Genomic DNA, 25,430 nt, shown 5'->3' with positions numbered 1-25,430 from the left:
CTTACAATTGCAAGTGACCAAGAATATCCAAAACAATCTTGAAAACCAATCCTTTGGGGTTAATTCTGAAAGTTAGAGATGATTTACTGCCTTCAGGAGTTTAGAGGCAGGTTGGGAAGGCAAGATATAAAACATAAAAAGAATAAAGTAGAAAGACTCATACTTCCCCATTTCAAAACACACTGCAAAGCAACAGTAATCAATACAGTGTGGTGCTGATTAAGACAGATAGACAGATCAATGGAATAGCATTAAGAGTCCAGAAATAAAATCATGTGCCAACTGATTTTCAACAAAGGAACCAAGTCCATTCAATGAGAAAAACATATAGTATTTTCAACAAATAGTGCTGGGACACACACAAAAGAGTAAATTTTAACCTTTACATCACATTCCATACAAAAATTAACTCAAAATGGGTCAAAGACCTAAATGTGAGAACTAAAACCATTAAATTCTGAAAAGAAAACATAAGGGTAGATCTTCATAACCTTGGATTTAGAAAGGATTCTTAGATATGACACCAAAAGCAGTAAGGGAAAAAAAAGATAACTTGGACTTTTCATCAAAATTAAAAACATCTGTGCTTCTAAGGACATCAGCAAGAAAGTGAAAAGACAAAGGGACTTATATCAAGAATATATAAAGAATTCTTACAACTCAATGATAAAAAGACATACAATTCATTAAAAATTGGGCAAAGGGGCCTCCCTGGTGGTGCAGTGGTTAAGAATCCGCCTGCCAATGTAGGGGACATGAGTTCAATCCCTGGTCTGGGATGTGTGTGGAGCCCACATGCCGTGGAGCAGCTAAGCCTGTGCACCACAACTGCTGAGCCTGCACTCTACAGTCCGCGAGCCACAACTATTGAGCCCACGTGTCACAACTACTGAAGCCCGTGTGCCTAGAGCCCGTGCTCCGCAACAAGAGAGGCCACATCAACGAGAAGCCTGCGCACTGCAACAAAGACCCAACACAGCCAAAAATAAATAAATAAATTTATTTAAAAAAAAAATTGGGTAAAGAATCTGAAGAGCCATTTTTCCAAAGAAGGTATAACAAATGGCCAATAAGCACATTAAAAGATGTTTGACATCAATAATCATTAGAGAAATGCAAATCATAACCACAAAGAGATATAACTTCATATCCATTAGGATGGTTATAATCAAAGAGTCAGAATAACAGTGTTGGTGATGATGTGAACGATCAGAACCCTCATACACTGCTGATGAGAATGTAAAACAGTGGGGCTGCAGTAGAAAACCGTGAGGCAGTTTATGAAGTGATTAAACACAGAATTACCACATGACCTAGCAATTCCACTCCTAAGTGTAGGTATACCCTAGAGAAATGAAAACATATGTCTACCCCAAAACTTGTACACAAATATTTATAACAGCATTATTCATAATAACTAAAAGGAGGAAAAAACATAAATGTTCATCCACTGATGAATGGACAAATAAAATGTGGTGTTAAAGCCATTCTATGGAGTATTAATTGGTCATAAAAGGAATGCGGTAATGATACGTACTACAACATGACAAGCTTTGAAAACATTATGCTAAGTGGAAATAAGCAGTCACAAAAGACCATACGTTATAGGCTTGCATTATTGTAAAATGTCTAGAATAGGGAAATCTATAGAAACAGAATTAGATTAGTGATTGCTTAGGGTAGGGGTGGGAGGGATGAGGGGATAGTGGGGGTAATAGTTAAAGAGTATAGCATTTCTTTTTGAGATGATGAAAATGTTCTAAAATTGACTGTAGTGATGGTAGCACATATCTGTGAATATACCAAAACCCACTGAATTGTACACTTTAAATAGTGAATTGTATGGTACATAAATTATATCTAAATAAAGGTGTTTAAAAAATTTAGTCCAGTCCTGGTCTCTAAAATACTTTCCTATCAAATACCTAAGACATTATTGAAAGAGAGTAAAAGTTTAAAGATCAATTGTAGTTTAAAGATCAAATACACGTAAAAATAACATAAACTTCATTCCACCATAAATGTACAATATATACAATGGATGCTTAGAATACCCTTGTTTTTGTCTTTATGTTGCCTATACTAATTTATAATACTAAATTAGAAATTTTCACGGAACATGTAAATGAAAATTCAAAACCATCACATAAGAGATAATAATAACACAGGCAAAACAGTCTCTGACATAAATCATACCAATATTTTCTTAGGTCAGTCTCCCAAGGCAATAGAAATAAAAGCAAAAATAAACAAATGGGACCTATTCAAGTGTATAAGCTTTTGCACAGCAAAGGAAACCATAAACAAAAAGACAACCTATGGACTGGGAAAAAATATTAGCAAATGATGCAACTGACAAGGGCTTAATTTCCAAAATAAACAAACAGATCCTACAATTCAATAACAAAAAAAAAAGCAACCCAATTGAAAAATGGGCAGAACACCTAGACATTTCTCCAAAGACAACATACAGATGGCCGAAAGGCACATCGCTAATTTTCAGAGAAATGCAAATCAAAACTACAGTGAGGTACCACCTCACACTGGTCAGAATGGCCATCATTAAAAAGTCTACAAATAATAAATGTTGGAGAAGGTGTGGAGAAAAGGGAACCCTCTTACACTGTTGGGAATGTAAATTGGTGAAGCCACTATGGAAAACAGTATGGAGGCTCCTCAAAAAACTAGGAATGCCACATGATCCAGCAATCCCACTCCTGGGCATAACTATAAATGTTCATAGAAGCACTATTTACAATAGCCAAGACATGGAAACAACGTGAATCTCCACTAACAGATGAATGGATAAAGAAGATGTGTTTTATATATATATATATATATATATATATATATATATATAATACAATGGAATATTACTCAGCCGTAAAAAAGAATGAAATAATGCCATTTGCAGCAATATGGATGGACCTAGAGATTATCATACTAAGCAAAGCATGTCAGAAAGACAAAGACAAATACCGTATGATATCACTTGTATGCAGAATCTAAACTATGACACAAATGAACATATCTACAAAACAGAAATAGACTCACAGACATAGAGAACTGACTTGTATTTGCCAAGAGGGAGGGACGAGTTGGGGAGGGAAGGATTGGGAGTTTGGGATTAGCAGACGCAAACTATTATATATAGGATGGATAAACAACAAAGTCCTATTGTATAGTACAGGAAACTATAGTCAATATCCTGTGATAAACCATAATGGAGGAGGAGAGCTTCAAGATGGCAGAAGAGTAAGACACGGAGATCACCTTCCTCCCCACATATACATCAGAAATACATCTACATGTGGAACAACTCCTACAGAACACGCACTGAACGCTGGCAGAAGACCTCAGACTTCCCAAAAGGCAAGAAACTCCCTACGTACCTGGGTAGGGCAAAAGAAAAAAGAAAAAACAGAGACAAAAGAACAGGGACAGGACTTGCACCTCGGGGAGGGAGCTGTGAAGGAGGAAAGGTTTCCACACACTAGGAAGCCCCTTCGTGGGCAGAGACTGTGGGTGGTGGAGTGGGGGAAGCTTCAGAGCCACGGAGGAGAGCGCAGCAACAGTGGTGCGGAGGGCACAGTGGAGACATTCCCGCACAGAGGACTGGTGCCGACCAGCACTCACCAGCCCGAGAGGCTTGTCTGCTCACCCGCGGTGGTGGGCGGGAGCTGAGAGCTGAGGCTCGGGCTTCAGAGGTCGGATCCCAGGGAGAGGACCGGGGCTGGCTGCGTGAACACAGCCTGAAGGGGGCTAGTGCACCACAGCTAGCTGGGAGGGAGTCCGGGGAAAAGTCTGGACCTGCCTAAGAGGCAAGAGACTTTTTCTTGCCTCTTTGTTTCCTGGTGCGCGAGGAGAGGGGATTAAGAGCGCCGCCTAAAGGAGCTCCAGAGACGGGCGCGAGCCGTGGCTATCAGCGCAGACCCCAGAGACGGGCATGAGACGCTAAGGCTGCTGCTGCCGCCACCAAGCAGCCTGTGTGCGAGCACAGGTCCCGCTCCACACCTCCCCTCCCGGGAGCCTGTGCAGCCCACCACTGGCAGGGTCCCAGGATCCAGGGACAACTTCCCCAGGAGAACACACAGCGCACCTCCGGCTGGTGCAACATCACGCCGGCCTCTGCCACCGCAGGCTCGCCCCGCACGCAGTGCCCCTCCCTCCCCCTGACCTGAGTGAGCCAGAGCCCCCGAATCAGCTGCTCCTTTAACCCCATCCTGTCTGAGAGGGAACAGATGCCCTCAGGCGACCTACTCGCAGAGGTAGGTCCAAATCCAAAGCTGAACCGTGGGAGCTGTGCAAACAAATAAGAGAAAGGGAAATCTCTCTCAGCAGCCTCAGGAACAGCAGATTAAATCTCCACAATCAACTTGATGTACCCTGCATCTCTGGAATACCTGAATAGATAACGAATCATCCCAAATTGAGGAGGTGGACGTTGGGAGCAATGATATATATATATTTTCCCCTTTTTCTCTTTTTGTGAGTGTGTACGTGTATGCTTCTGTGTGTGATTCTGTCTGTATAGCTTTGCTTTTACCATTTGTCCTAAGATTCTGTCTGTCCGTTTTGGGGTTTTTTTTAATTACTTAAAAATTTTTTTTCTTAATAATTATTTTTTATTTTAATTACTTTATTTTTATCTTCTTTCTTTCTTCCTTTTCTCCCTTTTATTCTGAGCCGTGTGGAGGACAGGTTCTTGGTGTTCCAGCCAGATGTCAGGGCTGTGCCACTGAGGCGGGAGAGCCAAGTTTAGGACACTGGTCCACAAGACACCTCCCAGCTCCATGTAATATCAAATGGCAAAAATCTCCCAGAGATCTCCATCTCAACGCCAAGACCCAGCTCCACTCAAAACCAGCAAGCTACAGTGCTGGACATCTTATGCCAAACAACTAGCAAGACAGGAAAAACCCCATCCATTAGCACAGAGGCTGCCTAAAACCATAATAAGGCCACAGACACCCTAAAACACACCACCAGACGTGGACCTGCCCACCAGAAAGACAAGATCCAGCCTCATCCGCCAGAAAACAGGCACTAGGCCCCTCCACCAGGAAGCCTACACAATGCACTGAACCAACCTTAGCCACTGGGAATAGACACCAAAAACAATGGGAACTACGAACGTGCAGCCTGCAAAAAGGAGACCCCAAACACAGTAAGTTAAGCAAAGTGACAAGACAGAGAAACACACAGCAGATGAAGGAGCAAGGCAAAAACCCACCAGACCTAACAAGTGAAGAGGAAATAGGCAGTCTACCTGAAAAAGGATTCAGAATAATGATGGTAAAGATGATCCAAAATCTTCGAAATAGAATGGAGAAAATACAAGAAACGTTTAACAAAGAACTAGTAGAACTAAAGAGCAAACAAACAGTGATGAACAACACAATAAATGAAATTAAATATTCTCTATAAGGGCTTTCCTGGTGACGCAGTGGGTGATAGTCTGCCTGCCGATGCAGGGGACACGGGTTCATGCCCTGGTCTGGGAAGATCCCACATGCCGCGGAGCGGCTGGGCCCGTGAGCCATGGCCGCTGAGCCTGCGTGTCCGGAACCTGTGCTCTCCAACGGGAGAGGCCACAACAGTGAGAGGCCCGTGTACTGCAAAAAAATAAATTAAAAAAAAATTCTCTAGAAGGGATCAATAGCAGAATAACTTAGGCAGAAGAACAGATAAGTGACCTGGAAGATAAAATAGTGGAAATAACTACTGCAGAGCAGAATAAAGAAAAAAGAATGAAAAGAATTGAGGACAGTCTCAGAGACCTCTGGGACAACATTAAATGTACCAACATTTGAATTATAGGGGTCCCAGAAGAAGAAGAGAAAAAGAAAGGGACTGAGAATATATTTGAAGAGGTTATAGTTGAAAACTTCCCTAATATGGGAAAGGAAATAGTTAATCAAGTCCAGGAAGCACAGAGAATCCCATATAGGATAAATCCAAAGAGAAACACGCCAAGACACATATTAATCAAACTGTCAAAAATTAAATACAAAGAACAAACGTTAAAAGCAGCAAGGGAAAAACAACAAATAACACACAAGGGAATCCCCATAAGGTTTACAGCTGATCTTTCAGCAGAAACTCTGAAAGCCAGAAGGGAATGGCAGGACATATTTAAAGTGATGAAGGAGAAAAACCTACAAGCAAGATTACTCTACCCAGCAAGGATCTCATTCAGATTTGACGGAGAAATAAAAACCTTTACAGACAAGCAAAAGCTAAGAGAATTCAGCACCACCAAACCAGCTTTACGACAAATGCTAAAGGAACTTCTCTAGGCAGGAAACACAAGAGAAGGAATAGGTAATAGGAACAGACATATTGATATTTATTTAAATGTAAACGCATTAAATGCTCCAACCAAAAGACATAGACTGGCTGAATGGATACAAAAACAAGACCCGTATATATGCTGTCTACAAGAGAACCACTTCAGACCTAGGGACATATACAGACTGAAAGTGAGGGGAAGGAAAAAGATATTCCATGCAAATGGAAATCAAAAGAAAGCTGGAGTAGCAATTCTCATATCAGACAAAATAGACTTTAAAACAGAGACTATGACAAGAGACAAAGAAAGACAATACATAATGATCAAGGGATCAATCCAAGAAGAAGATATAACAATTGTAAATATTTATGCACCCAACATAGGAGCACCTCAATACATAAGGCAAATACTAACAGCCATAAAAGGGGAAATCGACAGTAACACAATCATAGTAGGGGACTTTAACACCCCAATTTCACCAATGGACAGATTATCCAAAATGAAAATAAATAAAGAAACACAAGCTTTAAATGATACATTAAACAAGATGGACTTAATTGATATTTATAGGACACTCCATACAAAAACAACAGAATACACATTCTTCTCAAGTGCTCATGGAACATTCTCCAGGATAGATCATATCTTGGGTCACATATCAAGCCTTGGTAAATTTAAGAAAACTGAAATCTTATCAAGTATCTTTTCCGACCACAATGCTATGAGACTAGATATCAATTACAGGAAGAAACCTGTAAGAAATTACAAAGACATGGAGGCTAAAAAACACACTACTTAACAACCAAGAGATCACTGAAGAAATCAAAGAGGAAATCAAAAAATACCTAGAAACAAATGACAATGCAAACACGACGACCCAAAACCTATGGGATGCAGGAAAAGCAGTTCTAAGAGGGAAGTTTATAACTATACAATCCTATCTTAAGAAAAAAGAAACATCTCAAATAAACAACCTAAACTTACACCTAAAGCAACTAGAGAAAGAAGAACCAAAAAAACCCCAAAGTTAGCAGAAGGAAAGAAATTTCCTTCCTAGTGCATTCCTATACACTAATGATGAGAAATCTGAAAGTGAAATTAAGAAAACACTCCCATTTACCACTGCAACAAAAAGAATAAAATATCTAGGAATAAACCTACCTAAGGAGACAAAAGACCTGTATGCAGAAAATTATAAGACACTGATGAAAGAAATTAAAGATGATACAAATAGATGGAGAGATATACCATGTTCTTGGATTGGAAGAATTAACATTGTGAAAATGACTCTACTACCCAAGGCAATCTACAGATTCAATGCAATCCCTATCAAACTACCACTGGCATTTTTCACAGAACTAGAACAAATAATTTCACAATTTGTATGGAAACACAAAAGACCCCAAATAGCCAAAGCAATCTTGAGAAAGAAAAATGGAGCTGGAGGAATCAGGCTCCCTGGCTTCAGACTATACTACAAAGCTACAGTAATCTAGACAGTATGGTACTGGCACAAAAACAGAAATGTAGATCAATGGAACAGGATAGAAAGCCCAGAGATAAACCCACACACATATGGTCACCTTATCTTTGATAAAGGAGGCAAGAATATACAGTGGAGAAAAGACAGCCTCTTCAATAAGCGGTGCTGGGAAAACTGGACAGCTACATGTAAAAGAATGAAATTAGAACACTCCTTAACACCATATACAAAAATAAAGTCAAAATGGATTAAAGACCTAAATGTAAGGCCAGACACCATCCAACTCTTAGAGGAGGGCTTCCCTGGTGGCGCAGTGGTTGACAGTCTGCCTGCCGATGCAGGGGACATGGGTTCGTGCCCCGGTCTGGGAAGATCCCACATGCCGCGGAGCGCCTGGGCCTGTGAGCCATGGTCGCTGAGCCTGCACATCCGGAGCCTGTGCTCCGCAACGGGAGAGGCCACAACAGTGAGAGGCCACAACAGTGAGAGGCCCACATACCGCAAAAACAAAACCAAAAACAACTCTTAGAGGAAAACACAGGCAGAACACTCTATGACATAAATCACAGCAAGATCCTTTTTGACCCACCTCCTAGAGAAATGGAAATAAAAACAAAAATAAACAAATGGTACCTAATGAAACTTAAAAGCTTTTGCACAGCAAAGAAAACCATAAACAAGACGAAAAGACAACCTTCAGAATGGGAGAAAATATTTGCATATGAAGCAACTGAAAAAGGATTAATCTCCAAAATTTACAAGCAGCTCATGCAGCCCAACATTAAAAAAACAAACAACCCAATCCAAAAATGGGCAGAAGACCTAAATAGACATTTCTCCAAAGAAGATAGACAGATTGCCAACAGACACATGAAAGAATGCTCAACATCATTAATCATTAGGGAAATGCAAATCAAAACTACAATGAGATATCGTCTCACACCCATCAGAACGGCCATCATCAAAAAATCTACAAATAAATGCTGGAGAGGGTGTGGAGAAAAGGGAACCCTCTTGCACTGTTGGTGGGAATGTATATTGATATAGCCACTATGGAGAACAGTACGGACATTCCTTAAAAAACTAAAAATAGAACTACCATATGACCCGGCAATCCCACTACTGGGCATATACCCTAAGAAAACCATAATTCAAAAAAGTCATGTACCAAAATGTTCATTGCAGCTCTATTTACAATAGCCAGGACATGGAAGCAACCTAAGTGTCCATCAACAGATGAATGGATAAAGAAGATGTGGCACATATATACAATGGAATATTACTCAGCCGTAAAAAGGAACGAAACTGAGTTATTTGTAGTGAGGTGGATGGACCTAGAGTCTGTCATACAGAGTGAAGTAAGTCAGAAAGAGAAAAACAAATACAGTATGCTAACACATATATATGGAATCAAAAAAAAAAAAAAAAAAGGTCATGAAGAACCTAGGGGCAAGATGGGAATAAAGATGCAGACCTACTAGAGAATGGACTTGAGGATACAGGGAGGGGGAAGGGTAAGTTGGGACAAAGTGAGAGAGTGGCATGGACATATAAACACTACCAAACATAAAATAGCTAGCTAGCTAGTGGGAAGCAGCTGCATAGCACAGGGAGATCCGCTCCGGTGCTTTGTGACCACCTAAAGGGGTGGGATAGGGAGGGTGGGAGGGAGGGAGATGCAAGAGGGAGGAGATATGGGGACATATGTATATGTATAACTGATTCACTTTGTTATAAAGCAGAAACTAACACACCAGTGTAAAGCAATTATACTCCAATAAAGATGTTAAAAAAAAAAACCATAATGGGGCTTCCCTGGTGGCGCAGTGGTTGAGAGTCCGCCTGCCCGTGCAGAGGACACGGGTTTGTGCCCCGGTCTGGGAAGATCCCACATGCAGCGGAGCGGCTGGGCCCGTGAGCCATGGCCGCTGAGCCTGCGCGTCCGGAGCCTGTGCTCCACAACAGGAGAGGCCACAACAGTGAGAGGCCCGCGTACCGCAAAAAAAAAAAAAAAACCATAATGAAAAAGAATATATATATGTATAACTGACTCACTTTGCTGTACAGCGGAAATTAACATAACCTTGTAAATCAACTATACTTCAATAAAATTTTTTTAAAAAGAGATAATAATAATAGTTTATTAACATGGCTATGTAGTATTGGTTTTAATAACAGTTCATTGAATAAAAAAATATTATTTTCAGTACAGGAAGATAATTTTGAGTTTTCCCTCGTAATATAGTTTTGCTGGTACTGTCTCAAATGAATCTTACCAGAAAATCTAGTCTATATTCGGTTCTCTCAAGACCTCAAATATCAAGAACACTAAAATTTTAGAATATTCATTATCATAAAGCCTTCCATTTCTTGTCCATTTTCATAAAAGTCAATGTGATAAACTAAACTTCTTAGGGATAACCCAATTATTTCAAGTTGTTCATTGTTAATCCTCTATTTTCCATCTAAGAATAGTTTGAAGTACTAGATATCATAATTTGTAACAGAAATAAGTTTTATAGGTATAATTTTCCTTAAAGAAAAAAGATAACATATTCCCTATTACTGTTGCTCACATACTTGAAATCTAAAGTAGGCTCTCATATAAGATTCGTGCTACAAATTACAGAACAAGCACCGTATCATAGCAACCCAGCAATACCACTACAGTGACACGCTGAGGATGCAATCCAAGATTCTAATTTAAGAAACTGGCACAGAATATAGGACATGCAGCTTTTTTTGGCAATACCCCTAGAACATTAATAACTAAGAGTCTAAAATCAGCTTTTATTTGAAACTTCAGAGGATCAAGCTTTTATAAGGTAACAATGGAAACGTTTATTAACAAATGATTCACAGCATTGTAACTACATATGACTTAGGTAAGGGTCTATGATTTCATTAAAATTGAAAATGGTGGGAAAAATTGTAGATATCACATCTTAGGAATTTGAATACATGAAACCTACCAGTTTGATAATGCATTCTAATTTACAAATATATACCATTTTAAGAAAACCCCTAGAATACTATCTAAAACTTTAAAAAGCATAAATATTTACATGCTTTACTCAATTACCATTCAAATACAAATACATTCACAACTACTACACTACAAAAGGGTTAAAATATACTGTTCAATTTTTATTTCAAAAAATTATGTTTCCTCTTGTTATCAAAACCACTTTAAAGGGGCTTCCTTGGTGGCGCAGTGGTTGAGAGTCCGCCTGCCGATGCAGGGGACACGGGTTCGTGCCCCGGTCCGGGAAGATCCCACATGCCGCAGAGTGGCTGGGCCCGTGAGCCATGGCCGCTGAGCCTGCGCGCCATGGCCGCTGAGCCTGCGCGTCCGGAGCCTGTGCTCCGCAACTGGAGAGGCCACAACGGTGAGAGGCCCGCGTACCGCAAAAAAAAAAAACACTTTAAAGAAGATAAGAACAAGAAATGAAGATGAGCTGGTGGGGCATGTTATATGGATTTCTTGGAATGTAGAACCTTGAGAAGCAGAATACTGAAAAACAGTCTCCTAGAAGAATAAATGGAATATTGTGTCATCTGTTTAATTCAATTTGAATATAAAATCTATTCATTAAATAAAGGTTTTTAGAAGCATCTTTGTTTCATTTGGGACCCTTGGGGAACAAGAAGTGTTTTAAAACAGATCTTTATAGATGGTTTCCATAGCTGTGATGAGGTTCCATCTTGCAGCTAACTCTACCTGCAACTCCTAAGAAACACCTGCTACTGTGTTAGGAAAAGGATTACCTACTTTAACAAGGTGGTTCAAGTCTCTAGGGCAGGGCCTAAGGGCCACAAAACAACCCACCCACTTCCCTCCTCCATCTGACCAGAGACGGGCTTCAGCATGGCGGTGGTGCTGCAAATCCAAGGACCCTGAAATTATATACAAAATATTGTATATGATATTTTCTGAGATGATGGATTTCTTTAATCAGATTTTCTAGGAGATCCATGTATAATCTCCCCAAAATTAAACAACAGTACTCTTAGAAGTTATTTCCTCTCCTTTTAACATAAGGAATTTTCATAATCAAGGTTTAAAATGATTTGACTCAGTATTTCCAAAAATAAAGTTTAATCAGAAACAATTCTAGATTTTAATTTTTTTCTTTCAGAAACATGCTATTTATAGTATTCTATTAAAGTGAAAATAATGGGTTATAGAACAACATACATTATATGATCTCACTAATGGGAAAATATAGGAAGATGTTCAAAATTTTAGAAGTTTCCTCTGCCTGGGGATTTTTACTTTCTATTGACTTGTCTTTAAGAGTGAGTCTGTAAGTTTTTACAAAAATAATAAAGCCATTATACAAGAAATAGGGTAGTTAAGAATATGACATTTCTCACTGCATAGTCTTTAAATGACTTTATTTTAGAAAACCATGAAAACTGAGACTCACTCATGACTCACAGCAAGTACTGTATCCTAAAATAGTCATTCCTATTCCACAGGAGAAGCTACTTTTCTAGATCTTTTTTTAAAAAAAAGAAGTTCTCAAAATATCAAAATATGATTATGTGTAAGCTTATACAGGTGGTTCAAATTAAAAACAGAATTATCAAAATATATGAAATACCAAAATCAGTGCCTGGGTATCTGGTAGCTAAGTAAAACCTGGGTTATTTTTACGTCTCCTACATGAATGATAGAAATTTCCTATGAAGGAAATATGACTGTGAAAATTAAATGCACCTTAAAAGCATTTCATTGTTTCATCTGCTACTTTATTTCCACTTTGGATTCAAATTTAGTCACAAATGTATGTAGAAAACTACTTAGAGAGATGACATATTGTCTAATTTCAGTTTTTCTCAGTTTTCAGGAGAATAAAATCAGTAGAGTGATAGATGAATTGGCCCAAATGACTTTTATATCCAAGTCTCAGTTATCTTGCCCCAATTTATTTTCCTCCCTTGAATTGGGAAATAATGATCAGAAAGACAGTGCTATGTTAATGTGGTCATAGTTTAAAAAAAAAAAAGTTTTCAAAAACTGTGTGTACATAGCTTGTGTATAGAACAGAGAAGCAAAAATAAGTAGAATCTAATCAGTCTTGATATTCCATAATAATTCCATAATTCCTCAAAGCTGCTAATTACATATCATTATAACTTTAAGTGAGTAGAGACTCCAAATTATAAATCTAGCTCTGACACAAATGTGCTAAGTGATTAAAAGTTCATTTCATCTTGTTTCTCAGTACTCATTCATAAAACAACTGTTCTCCAATTTCTTCTTCAGAAAAACTTTACATTACTTTAAAAAAGGGAAGAATTGTGCTAAAAGGGAGACCTGCAAAGATCAATGAAGCATTTTTATACCAGAAGAATTTAAAGAATAAAGATCCTCTGCTTTACAGGGTCTTAGAAAAACCTACTTTCAGTACCTGTCCAGGACCTAAAAGAAATCATTATCTCTCTTCTAAGGCTCTCAACTACAAATATTTCTCCTTTGCACTGTTAGAAAATAACATGATAATTTTGCTTTAGTGCAGACAATACATATCTTGGTTTCATATTACAGAGGACGAATCAATTGAGAAGATGAAGCTATTAATGACTTGCACAAGAATATAACCTACCTGTTTTGGTTTCTTCATCAACAAAATGCTAAATTTGGGGCTGTATGTAAACTATTACTCAATTATAAATCATTATAAATTTGTGAATTACTGCATGACACAAAACGGTGTTTTTCTTTAAATCAATTTAATAGCATTTGCTTCATTATTTCATTCAATAAATATTAAACCAAGTACTGACTGCCTAAATTCTGGGAAGGAAGATATGGATCTCAGGTCCTGGAGCACTTTACTTATAGTCTAAAGGCAGAAAACAGCCAATTAAGTAACTAACCCTACTCATGAACCTGTCCCAACAAATTTTGTAATCTACCTCACACATATACCAAGGACATCTTGCCACTGCGCAATGTCTTATACACAGACATTCCACTGAATGGGGAATATATAATCCCATTTTGCCCAAAAGACCAAGTGGCCAGCATCCCAAACTATGAACATTTTCTAATAAACGACGTTGAAAATCTTTTTTTTTTTTTTTTTGCGGTACGCGGGCCTCTCACCGTTGTGGCCTCTCCCGTTGCAGAGCACAGGCTCCGGACGCACAGGCCCAGCGGCCATGGCTCACGGGCCCAGCCGCTCCGCAGCATGTGGGATCTTCCCGGACCGGGGCACGAACCCGTATCCCCTGCATCGGCAGGCGGACTCTCAACCACTGCGCCACCAGGGAAGCCCCGTTGAAAATCTTTTAATGAATGTTTAGAAATCATAGAAATTACCAATGGGCACTCTGTGATTCACACATCCAAAATTCTATTTGATGTTTGTACCTAGGTTTCCAAAAGACATCTCAAACTTAAAATCTCTAAAATATAACTCTGGATTTTCCCTCTTTATCTGGTTCTTTTTCTAATGTATTCCTTCTCAGTGGTGGTAGACCTATGCAACGCAGCTGTCCAAGCTAAAACACCTGGGAAACATCTTTGGCTCCTACCTTTGCCTGTCCATCTCTCCCAAACAATTCATCAACAAGTCCTAGCTTAGTTATATTGTGAATACATCTCTTTCTCTCCATCTTTACTGCTACCACCCTAGCCCCAGCCACATCATGCCTCATCTAGTCTATTAAAACAACCTCCTAACTGATCCTCCTTCTAAAAATCTTGTTCTGCTACAATCCATTCTCCACCCAGCAGCCAGTGATACATTTTTTTTGTTTTAATTGTCATGCTTCCTGAAAGAGATGTCCATACTTACTGACTTGGCTTTCCCAATTTCCATTCACTCCTCATTTCTCCTTAGAGAAGTCTGGTTTCAAGTCTATCAATCCTCTGAAACCCCTCTAGCGTCACAAATGTTGCCTGAAGACTACCAAACCCATGGAAACATTTCCATTCTTATTTGACTTGTTAGCAGTTCTTCTCACTGTTACTAGCCTCACCCCACTCCCAATTAAAAACATATTTTCTTCCCTTGACTGCCTTGTCTCTACTCTCTCCTGTCTTCCACTCAAGCTGCTGCTCCTTCTTCTTTGATCATCATCTAAATGATGGTATTCCTTGCCCTCTTCTCATTCTATATACATTTTCAGTAAGCAGTTGCATCTCTTCAAATGCCACCTTTAATCTAAAGCTCCTAAATTCTTATTTTTAGCACAGATTTTTCTACTTAGCTCCAGACCCAAATATCTAATTTCCTACTAGACTCTTCACTTCTATTTCCACAGGCACTTCAACCTGTCCCACAGACAACCTGTCCCTGTCTTCTCCCACATCAGATCTTCCACTCTTTTTCCCTTTCAGTAAATTGCTACCATACATCTAGTTGCACAAGTTAGAAATGTATCATCATTGATTTTTCCCTCTCACCAAGTCCCCCTGTGATACCACCTATCCCCACTTAGATAAGGCCACCATCATCTCTTGCCTGGATTACTGTGCCAGCATTAACTAGTATTCTTCACTCTCATCTCCCAATATACTCTTCACACAACTGTCAGGAATAAGTGCAGGACATGGCATCAAGGCTGTTACCTAGACACTAATTGTCGCTCCAGTCTCTTCTCTAGCCAGTTCCCTATTATAATATTCTTTATCACGGCCACATATATTGCTGGCAGTTCCCAACATACGCTATGCTCACCTACCTCTGGGGTTGCCCATACTGTCCTTTAGGTGGACCTCTTAGAACCCATGTGTCTTGGTCTAACACGTCTGGCCTTTCAGGTCTCAGCTTACCTGTCACCTTCTCCAGGAAGCTTTCCCTGATCTCTCTCCTCACATACCAAAACTGAGTTGGGTCCCTCACACACTCCCCTAGGCTTTCACTGCTTACTCTTATCACAGCACTTGTCTCTAATTGAAACCACCGGCTTACATGTCTATATTTATCCCACCAGACTCTAAGCCCCTAAAGACATTTAATTTTGAAAGAAAAAGCATTCATCATTTTATTCACTTTACTGAGTAAAAGTTTTAATCTCTACAATGGTTCACCTAAAATTTAAGCACTATGAACATCAAAGAGGAAAATATTTCTGTACTAGACTTTGAAAGGAAAGTATGTATCTAGTTTCACAGCAGGCAAACAAAATCTTCTTCCTCTGGCTAATTATAAGAAGAACAGTAGTACAAGTTAAAAAAAAAAAAGCAGGGGCTTCCCTGGTGGCGCAGTGGTTGGGAGTCCGCCTGCCGATGCAGGGGACACGGGTTTGTGCCCCCGTCCGGGGGGATCCCGCAGGCCGCGGAGCAGCTGGGCCCGTGAGCACATGGCTGCTGAGCCTGCACGTCCAGACCCTGTGCTCCGCAACGGGAGAGGCCACAACAGTGAGAGGCCCGCGTACCACAAAAAAAAAAAAAAAGCAAATATATATTCCTATAGAAATTATATTTTATTTTACTTATGACTTCAACAGATGTTTATCTTTAGAAAAGTCTGTTTGGAAAATTATGTTTTAAAAAAACACCCAGTTTTGCTAAATCAAAATTCAGAGCTTATGACAAAAACTGTCTCATCCTTTTGACTTTATCAATTTAGAGGCACAGGATCAACCATGAGTTCAAATAATCATCATCTTCTGGTAACAGCTATAATTCTAGAATATCCGTTATCAATGAGTGTGAATCAAAGGCAAATCCAATTAAAAAGAGAAAATGTATCATTTTTAAAGCTATATTTAATATTTTATTATCCTGTACTACAAGTTAAGCCCAGTCATTAAAAAATTCTAGTTTCATACACCTAACATCTTTTTAACTATCGTTTATGCAGTTTCCTCCCTAAGCAAAATCTGAGAGAGTATCTAAGAGCTTAAAAACCCTGTACTTCTTCTCCCTACCTTAAAGGAAGCTTTTCTGATGAAATGACAAGATAGCTATTTATTTAGAACAAGAGTGAAACTCATTCCCAATGAAAGCTAAACCAGAATGACTTCTGAGGTCCCATTCAGCACTGGAAGGCTCAACTAGATATAACATCACAATAATGTTACAGTAAATGCAATTAGCATCACCATTCCAGTAGGAGGAGTGAGTTCCCACGAAATCCCTTGCCTTCAGTATCCAAGTTAGAAATAGGTTCTCTGAATTTTATAATGTGAACCTATCATATTTGGCAAACTACAAAAAAAAAAATCCTAATAGATTTCTTTAAGAAATCTGATCAAAATTGCAGGATTTCTAAAATTCACCATTACATGAAAAAACCACATAAACAAATTCCTTCAAGGAAAAGTTCAAAAATATATATAAAAAGTGGTTTGAAACTGCTCATTAGTGAATATCCTGCCCAGACAAGCAGAGCTTATTTCACATAAACCTAGCCTGTCATGTAAAACTCTTTCAGTAAAGCATTTAGGTTCCCTATCACATAATAATGCACTGAAAGTAATTATATATTTAAAATCTGTTCCTTTCATCTCCTTCAAGGACATCCTTATAAATAAAGACTGAGCCTCAAATTTAGCAATTACTGGAAACTAGTTATTTCAGTTTACCCGATATTTACATAGTTGTCCACATCTGGAAGTCAACCCAGTATTACTTTTCCACACAGACCTTACACAATACTTTTCCTAGAAATAAATCTATCAATAATGTTACACGTCACTTAAACCAGTCACTGGCAAAGCACAAATACAGCAGCAAACAATCCTTTGTTTCAAACCTACATTTACTATTTATTATCATGGTACTGAAAACCCAAAATTCATAACTTTGAATCAGATTTACGCACAAATATATTAAAACAAAACACAAAACAGAAGAGAACCCATCTGCTGGTAGATAGCACAGAACACCACTGAAGGAAGCATAATCAATAACGGGGGATGTGTGTAGAGGGAGGGCCAACAGGTAATTTCTTAATCAAAACAGTGACTCCGCCTACATGACCACACTTATTATGCACAGAACACCGTATTTGGTACTATAATAGGATATGAAAACACAGATAACTTCTGCTTTCACAAAAATTTTACCATCTCATTCTGGAGGGAGAACATCACTTCATAACTGACACTGACTCAGCACAACAAATCAACAAATACAGGTATCATTCAAACTGGTTAGCAGAAAGGCCAAAGACAAAAGAGAGTTATGGAATATAAGTGGCCCCAGGTCCTTGCTGCCCTACCTTCAGTAAAAAACTGTGGTCAAGATTAAGATGATAGATGTAAAAACACTCTGACGAAAAACATTTCTTTTTCCTTTTTCTTTTTCTTTCTAAAATGCCCTGTTTATTCTGCAAAAATCTGGAATACTTCACAAATCTGTGTGTCATCCTTGGGCAGGAATCATGCTAATCTTCAATAGTTTCAGTTTTAGTAGTATGTGCTGCCAAAGCAACCACAAGAAAAACATTACTTGACGCTAAATAAATATAAGGCGTGACCCAAAACAGTTATGATCAACAATATCTCATCTGTTCAACATCTAATAGTCAACATATACACTAGTAATATTAGTTCTAAATCTTCAAGAGGCAGAACAATGCTGTGAACATACAGCAAATATCAGCTTTACATTCCAAATTGGTTGGGATTATCATGCTACCCTGAATGATGAGATTAAAACTAGGCAAACTGCTATCATATGTTCTCATTTTTACTTGACAGCTCAGCCACAGCTCTGAAAATCACAGAGAGAAAAAAAACACGTGACCACCTTGTATCAAAGGATAATAGCTGATTTTTAATTATGATAACTACAGTAAAATCCAATAGAATCAACTCATCACACCTAAAACTCCAGAATCCAAGAGCACTATCCCCTTCAGGAAAGTAGCTGATTAGCCATAGGGGGCAGCAAAGTTAAGAGAGTGAAAAGTAAATAGCACGAGGTGAAGTGAGGGCAGGAAATGTTAATAGGCTGGGTAATGAGCCGCGAGTATCCAGAGAAAAGGACAAAGTCTCAATTAATGAATTAAATCAATAGACAGATAATGCCAAACCAGTAATTCTCAACCCTGGCTGCATATCAGAATCATCCTGGGAGCTTTCAAAAATACAAATGCCTGCATCCTACCTTAGACCAATTTATTTAGAATCACTTGAGGGTAGGACCCAGGCACTGATGTTTTTTAAAACTCTCTAAGTGCACAGCCAGGGTTGAGAACACTGCTAAACACATAAAATTAAAATAAGGTAGTTTATATCCCCAGCTTTTTACAATTTAAAAAGTTAAAATTGTAAAAACACACAATCTATTATTTCCCAAATGTATGATTTTTGTTGATAAACCTGTCTTTGTCATCCAAAGAGAGGCAATACCTCATTAAAGACTAATTCATTTTTGTGATTTTAGCAGGGGAAAATATTATTCTTACAAGTAAAAATGATTAAACTGAAGGTCAAAGGGGTTAAACAACTAGCCCAAAGCAACTGTGACTCATCAATGATACAGGAAGACAGTTTAAGTGTACTATTTACAGGATGGTACTCTATCCCAGTGATCACACTATTTTACTTAAATACATTTTACTGGATTCTCACTTTACAGGCACTTCATAAAAGGATCCAAAATTCAATTAAGAATCAGAGGAGGTAATAACATTGGGGGAAAAAGAAATTTGACCCTAAATAGGAATTCTGAAGATGTTAAATTAGACTTAAATGGAAGTTTTTCCTTCATGTGAAGGCCAGCAACAGACACTATATTAATTTCTCTAGAAGTATATCCTTAAAAAGTTTTTAAAAATTTAAAAGTAAGTCTACCAGAAGAAATATAATATTACTTCCAGAAGACAGTCCTAAAATAGGTAAAATGTTATATCCCTTTGTAAACAAACATTTTTAACATATTCAGATGAATTTCAACTCTCCTTTATTGCCACCCCAATTACTAAAACGGGTTTTGGGTTTAGATGGAATGACATTAATTTTGAAAAAAATCTATAAACCTTAAAAGTTCAGTCAGTAGTGTCCCTCACCAGCACAAAAAAGTTAAGTTAGTTACGAAATTTCAAATCGTGTCGTTGTTCTTGTTCCAGATACCCTAAAAGACCACATACATCAAGAAAAACAAAATTTTTTTTTTCCCTATAGGTAAGCAAAGCACTTCAAATGAGCACCACTGTTACTGGACTCAATACCTCCAGTGGGACCCAGCTTCTAAGAATATACCAACCAAGAAACTGAGGAAACTTCCTAAGTTCTTTACCTCCTCTGAAGGGGACTTCAATCTCAAAGCCAGTTTCATTCTGTTCTTTGCCATTTACTGGCTGTCTCCCATAAGAAATGCACATCTATACAATTCTACTGGTTAATTCAATTTCTCTGCTTGATAAAAAACTTCTAACTACAACTTTCAATATTTTAAATAGTCACTCTACCCTATTTCCACATCCACACTTATGCTGATGTTACAGCTTCACCTCATTTCACATAAATCATATGTGAAAACTGATTATAAACAAATTATACATTAAGTACACTAGCAAAGTTTACTATTTATGTGAATCCTTCATTTAGAAAATACCTTTGATCTGGATTTTCAAATATCAAACAGAATAGGAACTAACATTCTTTGCCTATTTTTAGGCACTAATTACATTATTTCACTTAATCCCCCAAATCCTGGGGAGATAGAAGGTATTATCCCCATTTTAGAGATAAGGAAAGCAACTCAGAAAGATTAAAATTTTACCTTTGACCCAGGGCTGACCCCAATGACCCAACTCTATGATACTGCTCAAATTTCACAAAGCAGGATAACAGCAAAAATACTGAAATCATTTAACCTGGGTACCGGTGTCAGGTGCAACACCATCCAGATAAGTAATCACAGGCCTGAGACTAAGCTGTTTAAGCCTCAGCTTTCTCATCTGCGAATAATACTGGTCTTGCACAGAGTTGCTGGGATAACACAATGAAATATAATTTTTGTAAAAATACATTGAGCTACGGATTGTCACAATATTACCTTAGGTGTGAAAAAGCAAGGGCTATCGGGGATTAGATGTTACACAACTTTGGACTATTTCACTTATTATGAGCAATACTGTTTTTATAATTTAAAAATATAAATAAAAGTGTAAAATAATTTGTAAATGCTAAATGTTATATAATTGTATGGCATCTACTATTTTACCAAACCAATCCTTCTAGAGACTTACACAAAAAAGGTTAAACAGACTGAAAAGCTTCCAATTAACTGATTTTTTTTTTGAAGTTAAAAGTCTCCTAACTGTTGGTTACCAGAGGAAAAGTTTAAGGTAGAAAAATTAAGTACTATACTAATGAAAATTTAAATACAGAAAAAAATGATTGACAGAATGTTCCTACCTTTATTTTCTAATACCTAGTTCTCAGAGGAACTTACAGAATTAACATAAGAAATTTCAAGTATTTTGGAAAAAAAAAATTTTCAAGCTATAAAATATAAGGCAGTTAAGTTTGATGACCCACATAACAGTTTCTCATTTTTAAAACATCCTTTTAACAAGGCTTGTTTTTTAAATACTTTCTGTAATAAAACAGAATTTTCTCTGAACATTTTCACCATTAAAATCCTGCAACCCACTTACTAAATTATTTCACACGAATAACTTCTTATAGATTAAAAAGTGGGATTATTTTGTTACTCTTTACCCATAGCATGCTTTAAGGAAAATAGCTGGCACCTTTCCAGTTTAGATTCATGTGGACAAAGTGTAACGTAAGCAGGTTGGCATAAACACTTAAAAGATTTTGGATGGCCACAGACATTGAATCACTCCACAGCAAGATTATATTTCAGAGCAGGAAGAAAAATTCTCTTTCATACATGTATTACAGGGCTTTCCACTGGTTTTTGTTAAGGCCACAAATGGAAAAAACTACTACTGACAGAAAAAGCACTCAACGTTGTGGTATCAAAGACACTGCCAAAGTACCAAATGAAGCAACTGAATTTTTAAAAAACCACTTTTCAAGCATTTTGGCATCTGGAGTACAAGTAGTTTTTCCTAGTGGGTAATCTAAGTAAGAATCTTATTCTTCAATTAAATTTACATAAATTTATCCTGAATACGTAACTTTGCTTATAAAGAATACTATATTTTCATGTAAAACATATAGAATAAAACTAAAGTTCCAATTTTATTTTTTTCTCTACTAGTGAGCAAAATACTATAAATAAAACATTCAATGACACCTTCAACTTGTTGAACTATACACCGTGAAACCTGGATGAATACTGACTCTGCATATTTTTGCTAGGCTTTTAAAAACAAAATATATTAAAACTGCATCTCCTGGCCTGAAGCAACCATATATCTAATATTCAATTATTTTTATTAAATATAAGTAAATATTATATTAAAAAAGACAATATAAGGAACATCTTACTAAAAAGCAAATTAAAGAAACATGAAAGAAAAACACTAGCACCAAACCTTCAAACTGCAAAAACAATTTGCCAATTTAATGAAAAAAAATTAAAAAGGTATAAATATGTTTTAGTTAAGTTTAAAATTTTAAATTCATGAATAGTAGTTCAATGTCCTAATAGGTAAGATGATATTCTTTTATAGCTATGACATCACTCAAGTATTAGTCTTGGCAATGCCTACTACCATTGTGGTCTACCATTGACTATGCTATGTAAATTTTCACAATTTTTGTATGCTAAATAGCAAATGATAAATGCAGTACCACAGGCTACACATCTTAAATAAAACCTTCTTTCAAAAGTCAGTTTGATTCTGGCTGTGGGATGTCTTTAATTTAGAAGCACCCCAAGAGGCAGGGCAGTGTAGGATCTGAATGGGGTTCCAGAGCTATTGCAGGTCAACTGTGATTTGATCTGGGGTTTTCTTTAGACTCTTAGCCAAACTAAGGCTGGATTCATAGGCCCAAAGACAAATCAGAACCAGACTGGCCTTAAAGGGGATGCTGGAGCTTTTTCAAACTGATAGAAAAACCTGCTGAACATTTATCTATTTCAGTATGAACTTTTCATTTCCTGGCCTTGCAAAACAGATGATCTAGATTTCTATCAGGTTTCTTTTGTCGAGAAAAAATTTCGAATGTTTAGTACCATTATCATCTTGTTCCATGATGATGCCTATCTCATAAAAAGCAAAGACATTAAAATTATAAAATTAAAAGGTAGTAATCCACAAAGAATAAACTAGAACACCAGGAACCAATTTCTTTCTTTCTTTCTTTCTTTCTTTTTTTAATCCTCTAAACCTAGTGGGAAAAAGGAGTGAGCCAAAAGGAGTGCCAAGTTCTCCTGCAAGGCATTGACACGGATACCAATCTGAATTACTGTACAAACCTACAAAGTCCCTGGAATCACTGCTTGGCGAACTAAGTTCCCATTCCATTGCAAAGCGACACTATCTATCCCTTAACACCTCTCCAAGTTTACCGTGTGTATCTTCTAAGACGATAAAGTATTTTAAGTCTTTCTATTCTTTGGGCTACAGGGAACATTTAAATCTAATGACCCAGTAAGTAAGACACTACACTGGTCAGATTTTTTAGGCTTTTTCTTTATAGATAAATCTAAAGGCCAGGTAACTCCTAACCGGTGTGTGCATTAGGATTCCTGGTCTGTAAGACTCTTAGGAACCATCAATGGGAAGGAAAGTTAGGGAGAGAGTGCGTACAGGCGCTTTATAATTGGAAAAGTAAAGGATTGGCTAAGAGTGGCCGAAAAGAGGAGGCAGGTCTCAGAAAGGGAAGGTCGGAACGTAAGACAGGTTGTTAAAGCAAGATGGGGACGGGCAAGGCTCGGGGAAGAAGAGTGAAGAACTCTACCCCTCGGACCGCAAGAGGAGAGCTCCAGTCGCAAGGGCAGGTAAAAGAGCGCGCAGGTGGAGAGGGGTGCCGACCTCCTCCAAGACCGGAAGAGCTGAGGTGAACCCAGAAGTGAGAAAAGCAAGGCTCTTAACAGCAAACCTGTTTGAATCAAAGGGGGTGGGAGGACGCCAAGGAAGCATGGGGAACGCGACTCACACACTCCGAGCCCCAGCTGGGCAGAAGAAACCCCCAGAAAGAAATGACTCTGGCGGCGCGGAGGCGAGCCCCCACGTTCCTCCCCGGGCTGCGCCCTCGGAGGTTACCTTTGAGCTGGGGCAAGGGGTGCAGCTCTGGCTGGCTGCCCTGGCTGCGGAACTGCGACGAGCCCTGCGAGCGCTTCTGCCTCTGCGCTTTGCGCACCGATTTCCGGGTGAAGCCGTCCACTTTCTCCGAGGCCGAGATGGCGGCGCTGGCAGCCCCCGCCGGCGGCGGCGACGACGACGACATCACCACGGCCCTGGTGCTTGGCAGCTCCGGCTGCTGCTTGCACGGAACGGGCAGCAGCAGGAGGAGGAGGCGGGGGAGAGGCGCCGAGAGCTCGCGCCCCTCCGCCCCGTTCCCCCGGCCGCACTGCCCTCCCGCTCCCGGGCGCCGCCGAGCTTCTCCTCGCCGCCCACCGACGCCTCACGGCCACATCTCAGAGCCGGAGGTTCCTGGTCCCCGACGCGCGGCGAGCTCCCGGGGCTGACGGAGGCGAGGGCGGGGGTAGTGGGGGGGTGAAGAAGTTGTTGACTCCGAGTTCGGAGGGCTGGTGGACGGGAGCCCGAAGTTTAGACAACTGAGGCGAGGACGCTGGGGTGCGGACGTCGAACGCGCCTCTCGTCCCTGCAGCCTGGGTCGCCAGCCGGCCGGCCCGCCAGCACCTCAGTGGCCGCAGCTAGCGCAGCCCGCCCTGCCTGGAGCCTCCTCCCGAGGCGCTGCCATCGCGGGTCCCCTCCGAGCCGCTGTCGCCACCGCCGCGGTGTCCGCTCTTCCCTGTCAGCGCCGACCCCTCATCTCCCGGGGCGGTGAACCGCCGCCCCGGCCCTGGGCGCGCACACACACTCGCTCCTCGAAGCGCCGAGCAGTCCGAACCCCCTCCCCCACGCGCCCTTCCGCAGCCCACAGAGAACCCCTGGCGGGCGACCGCTACAACTTGAGAAGGTGCTGGGTAGAGGCAAGGGGGGAGTGTGAGTGCGTGTGCGCGCGCGCGCTAGGGCGCGCGGCCAGGGAGAGGGACCGCGCGGGGGATGGGGAGGGAGGAGATTGACTGACAACTTCCGCGGGGTCCCGCCAGCCTCTCGGAGGCCCGGGAGGGAGTAGGGGGTGGGAAAGCACGCCAGCTCCCTCAGCCAATCGCAGGGCTAAGCGGCAGCAACGGGGTGAAGCTTGGCCTCCTGCAAGGGCTATCAAACTGGGAGGTTAGGCAGAGGAATGGGGCGTGGTTGTATGATGGACCTTGGCTACAGCCAATCGTTAGTGAGGATGACAAGCGGAGTGCCACTCTCACGTCACAACAGTGTAACTAACTCTCTAATGATTGAGGGGAGGTGCTCCTCCAGCAGCGATCAGCTTTGCACGCCTGCGCGACAGCTCCAGGCTATAATTGCGCTCCTGACAGCCTATGAGAAGACCGGGAAACTAGAGGAGGGAGTTTAGAGAACAAAATAGACTGTGCCCATCCTTCCCTCCCCTCTCTACTGGCCAATGAGGAACTGAAGCGACTGGTGGAGAGCTTGAGGGCTGGGGCGCGAAAGAGCGCCAGGTGTTACATCACTGAAAAGGGGTGGAGCAAAGGCCTGGTAGGGGTGGAACAAGCAGTGTGATCGATGGCTGAAG

The 25,430-nt window shown here is 39.9% G+C and overlaps 1 protein-coding gene and 1 pseudogene across 1 annotated transcript in view; both read right to left on the bottom strand.

Annotated features, from left to right (window-relative positions):
• The window catches only part of PPP2R5A (protein phosphatase 2 regulatory subunit B'alpha), a 91,823-nt gene extending 67,037 nt beyond the window's left edge, over nt 1–24,786 (bottom strand). The window contains exon 1 of the mRNA XM_004275271.4: nt 23,876–24,786. Coding sequence (XP_004275319.1) covers nt 23,876–24,059 — 184 coding nt within the window. The 5' untranslated portion in view covers nt 24,060–24,786. The remainder of the gene's footprint in view (nt 1–23,875) is intronic.
• Nucleotides 18,072–18,171, bottom strand: LOC117203469 (uncharacterized; annotated as a pseudogene).
• Nucleotides 24,787–25,430: the final 644 nt, after the last annotated feature.

Source organism: Orcinus orca, chromosome 1 (assembly GCF_937001465.1).
Source record: "Orcinus orca chromosome 1, mOrcOrc1.1, whole genome shotgun sequence".
Classification (NCBI taxonomy): domain Eukaryota; kingdom Metazoa; phylum Chordata; class Mammalia; order Artiodactyla; family Delphinidae; genus Orcinus; species Orcinus orca.
The sequence above is the reverse complement of the archived record's forward strand: the minus strand, read 5'-3'. Positions and strand labels throughout refer to the sequence as shown.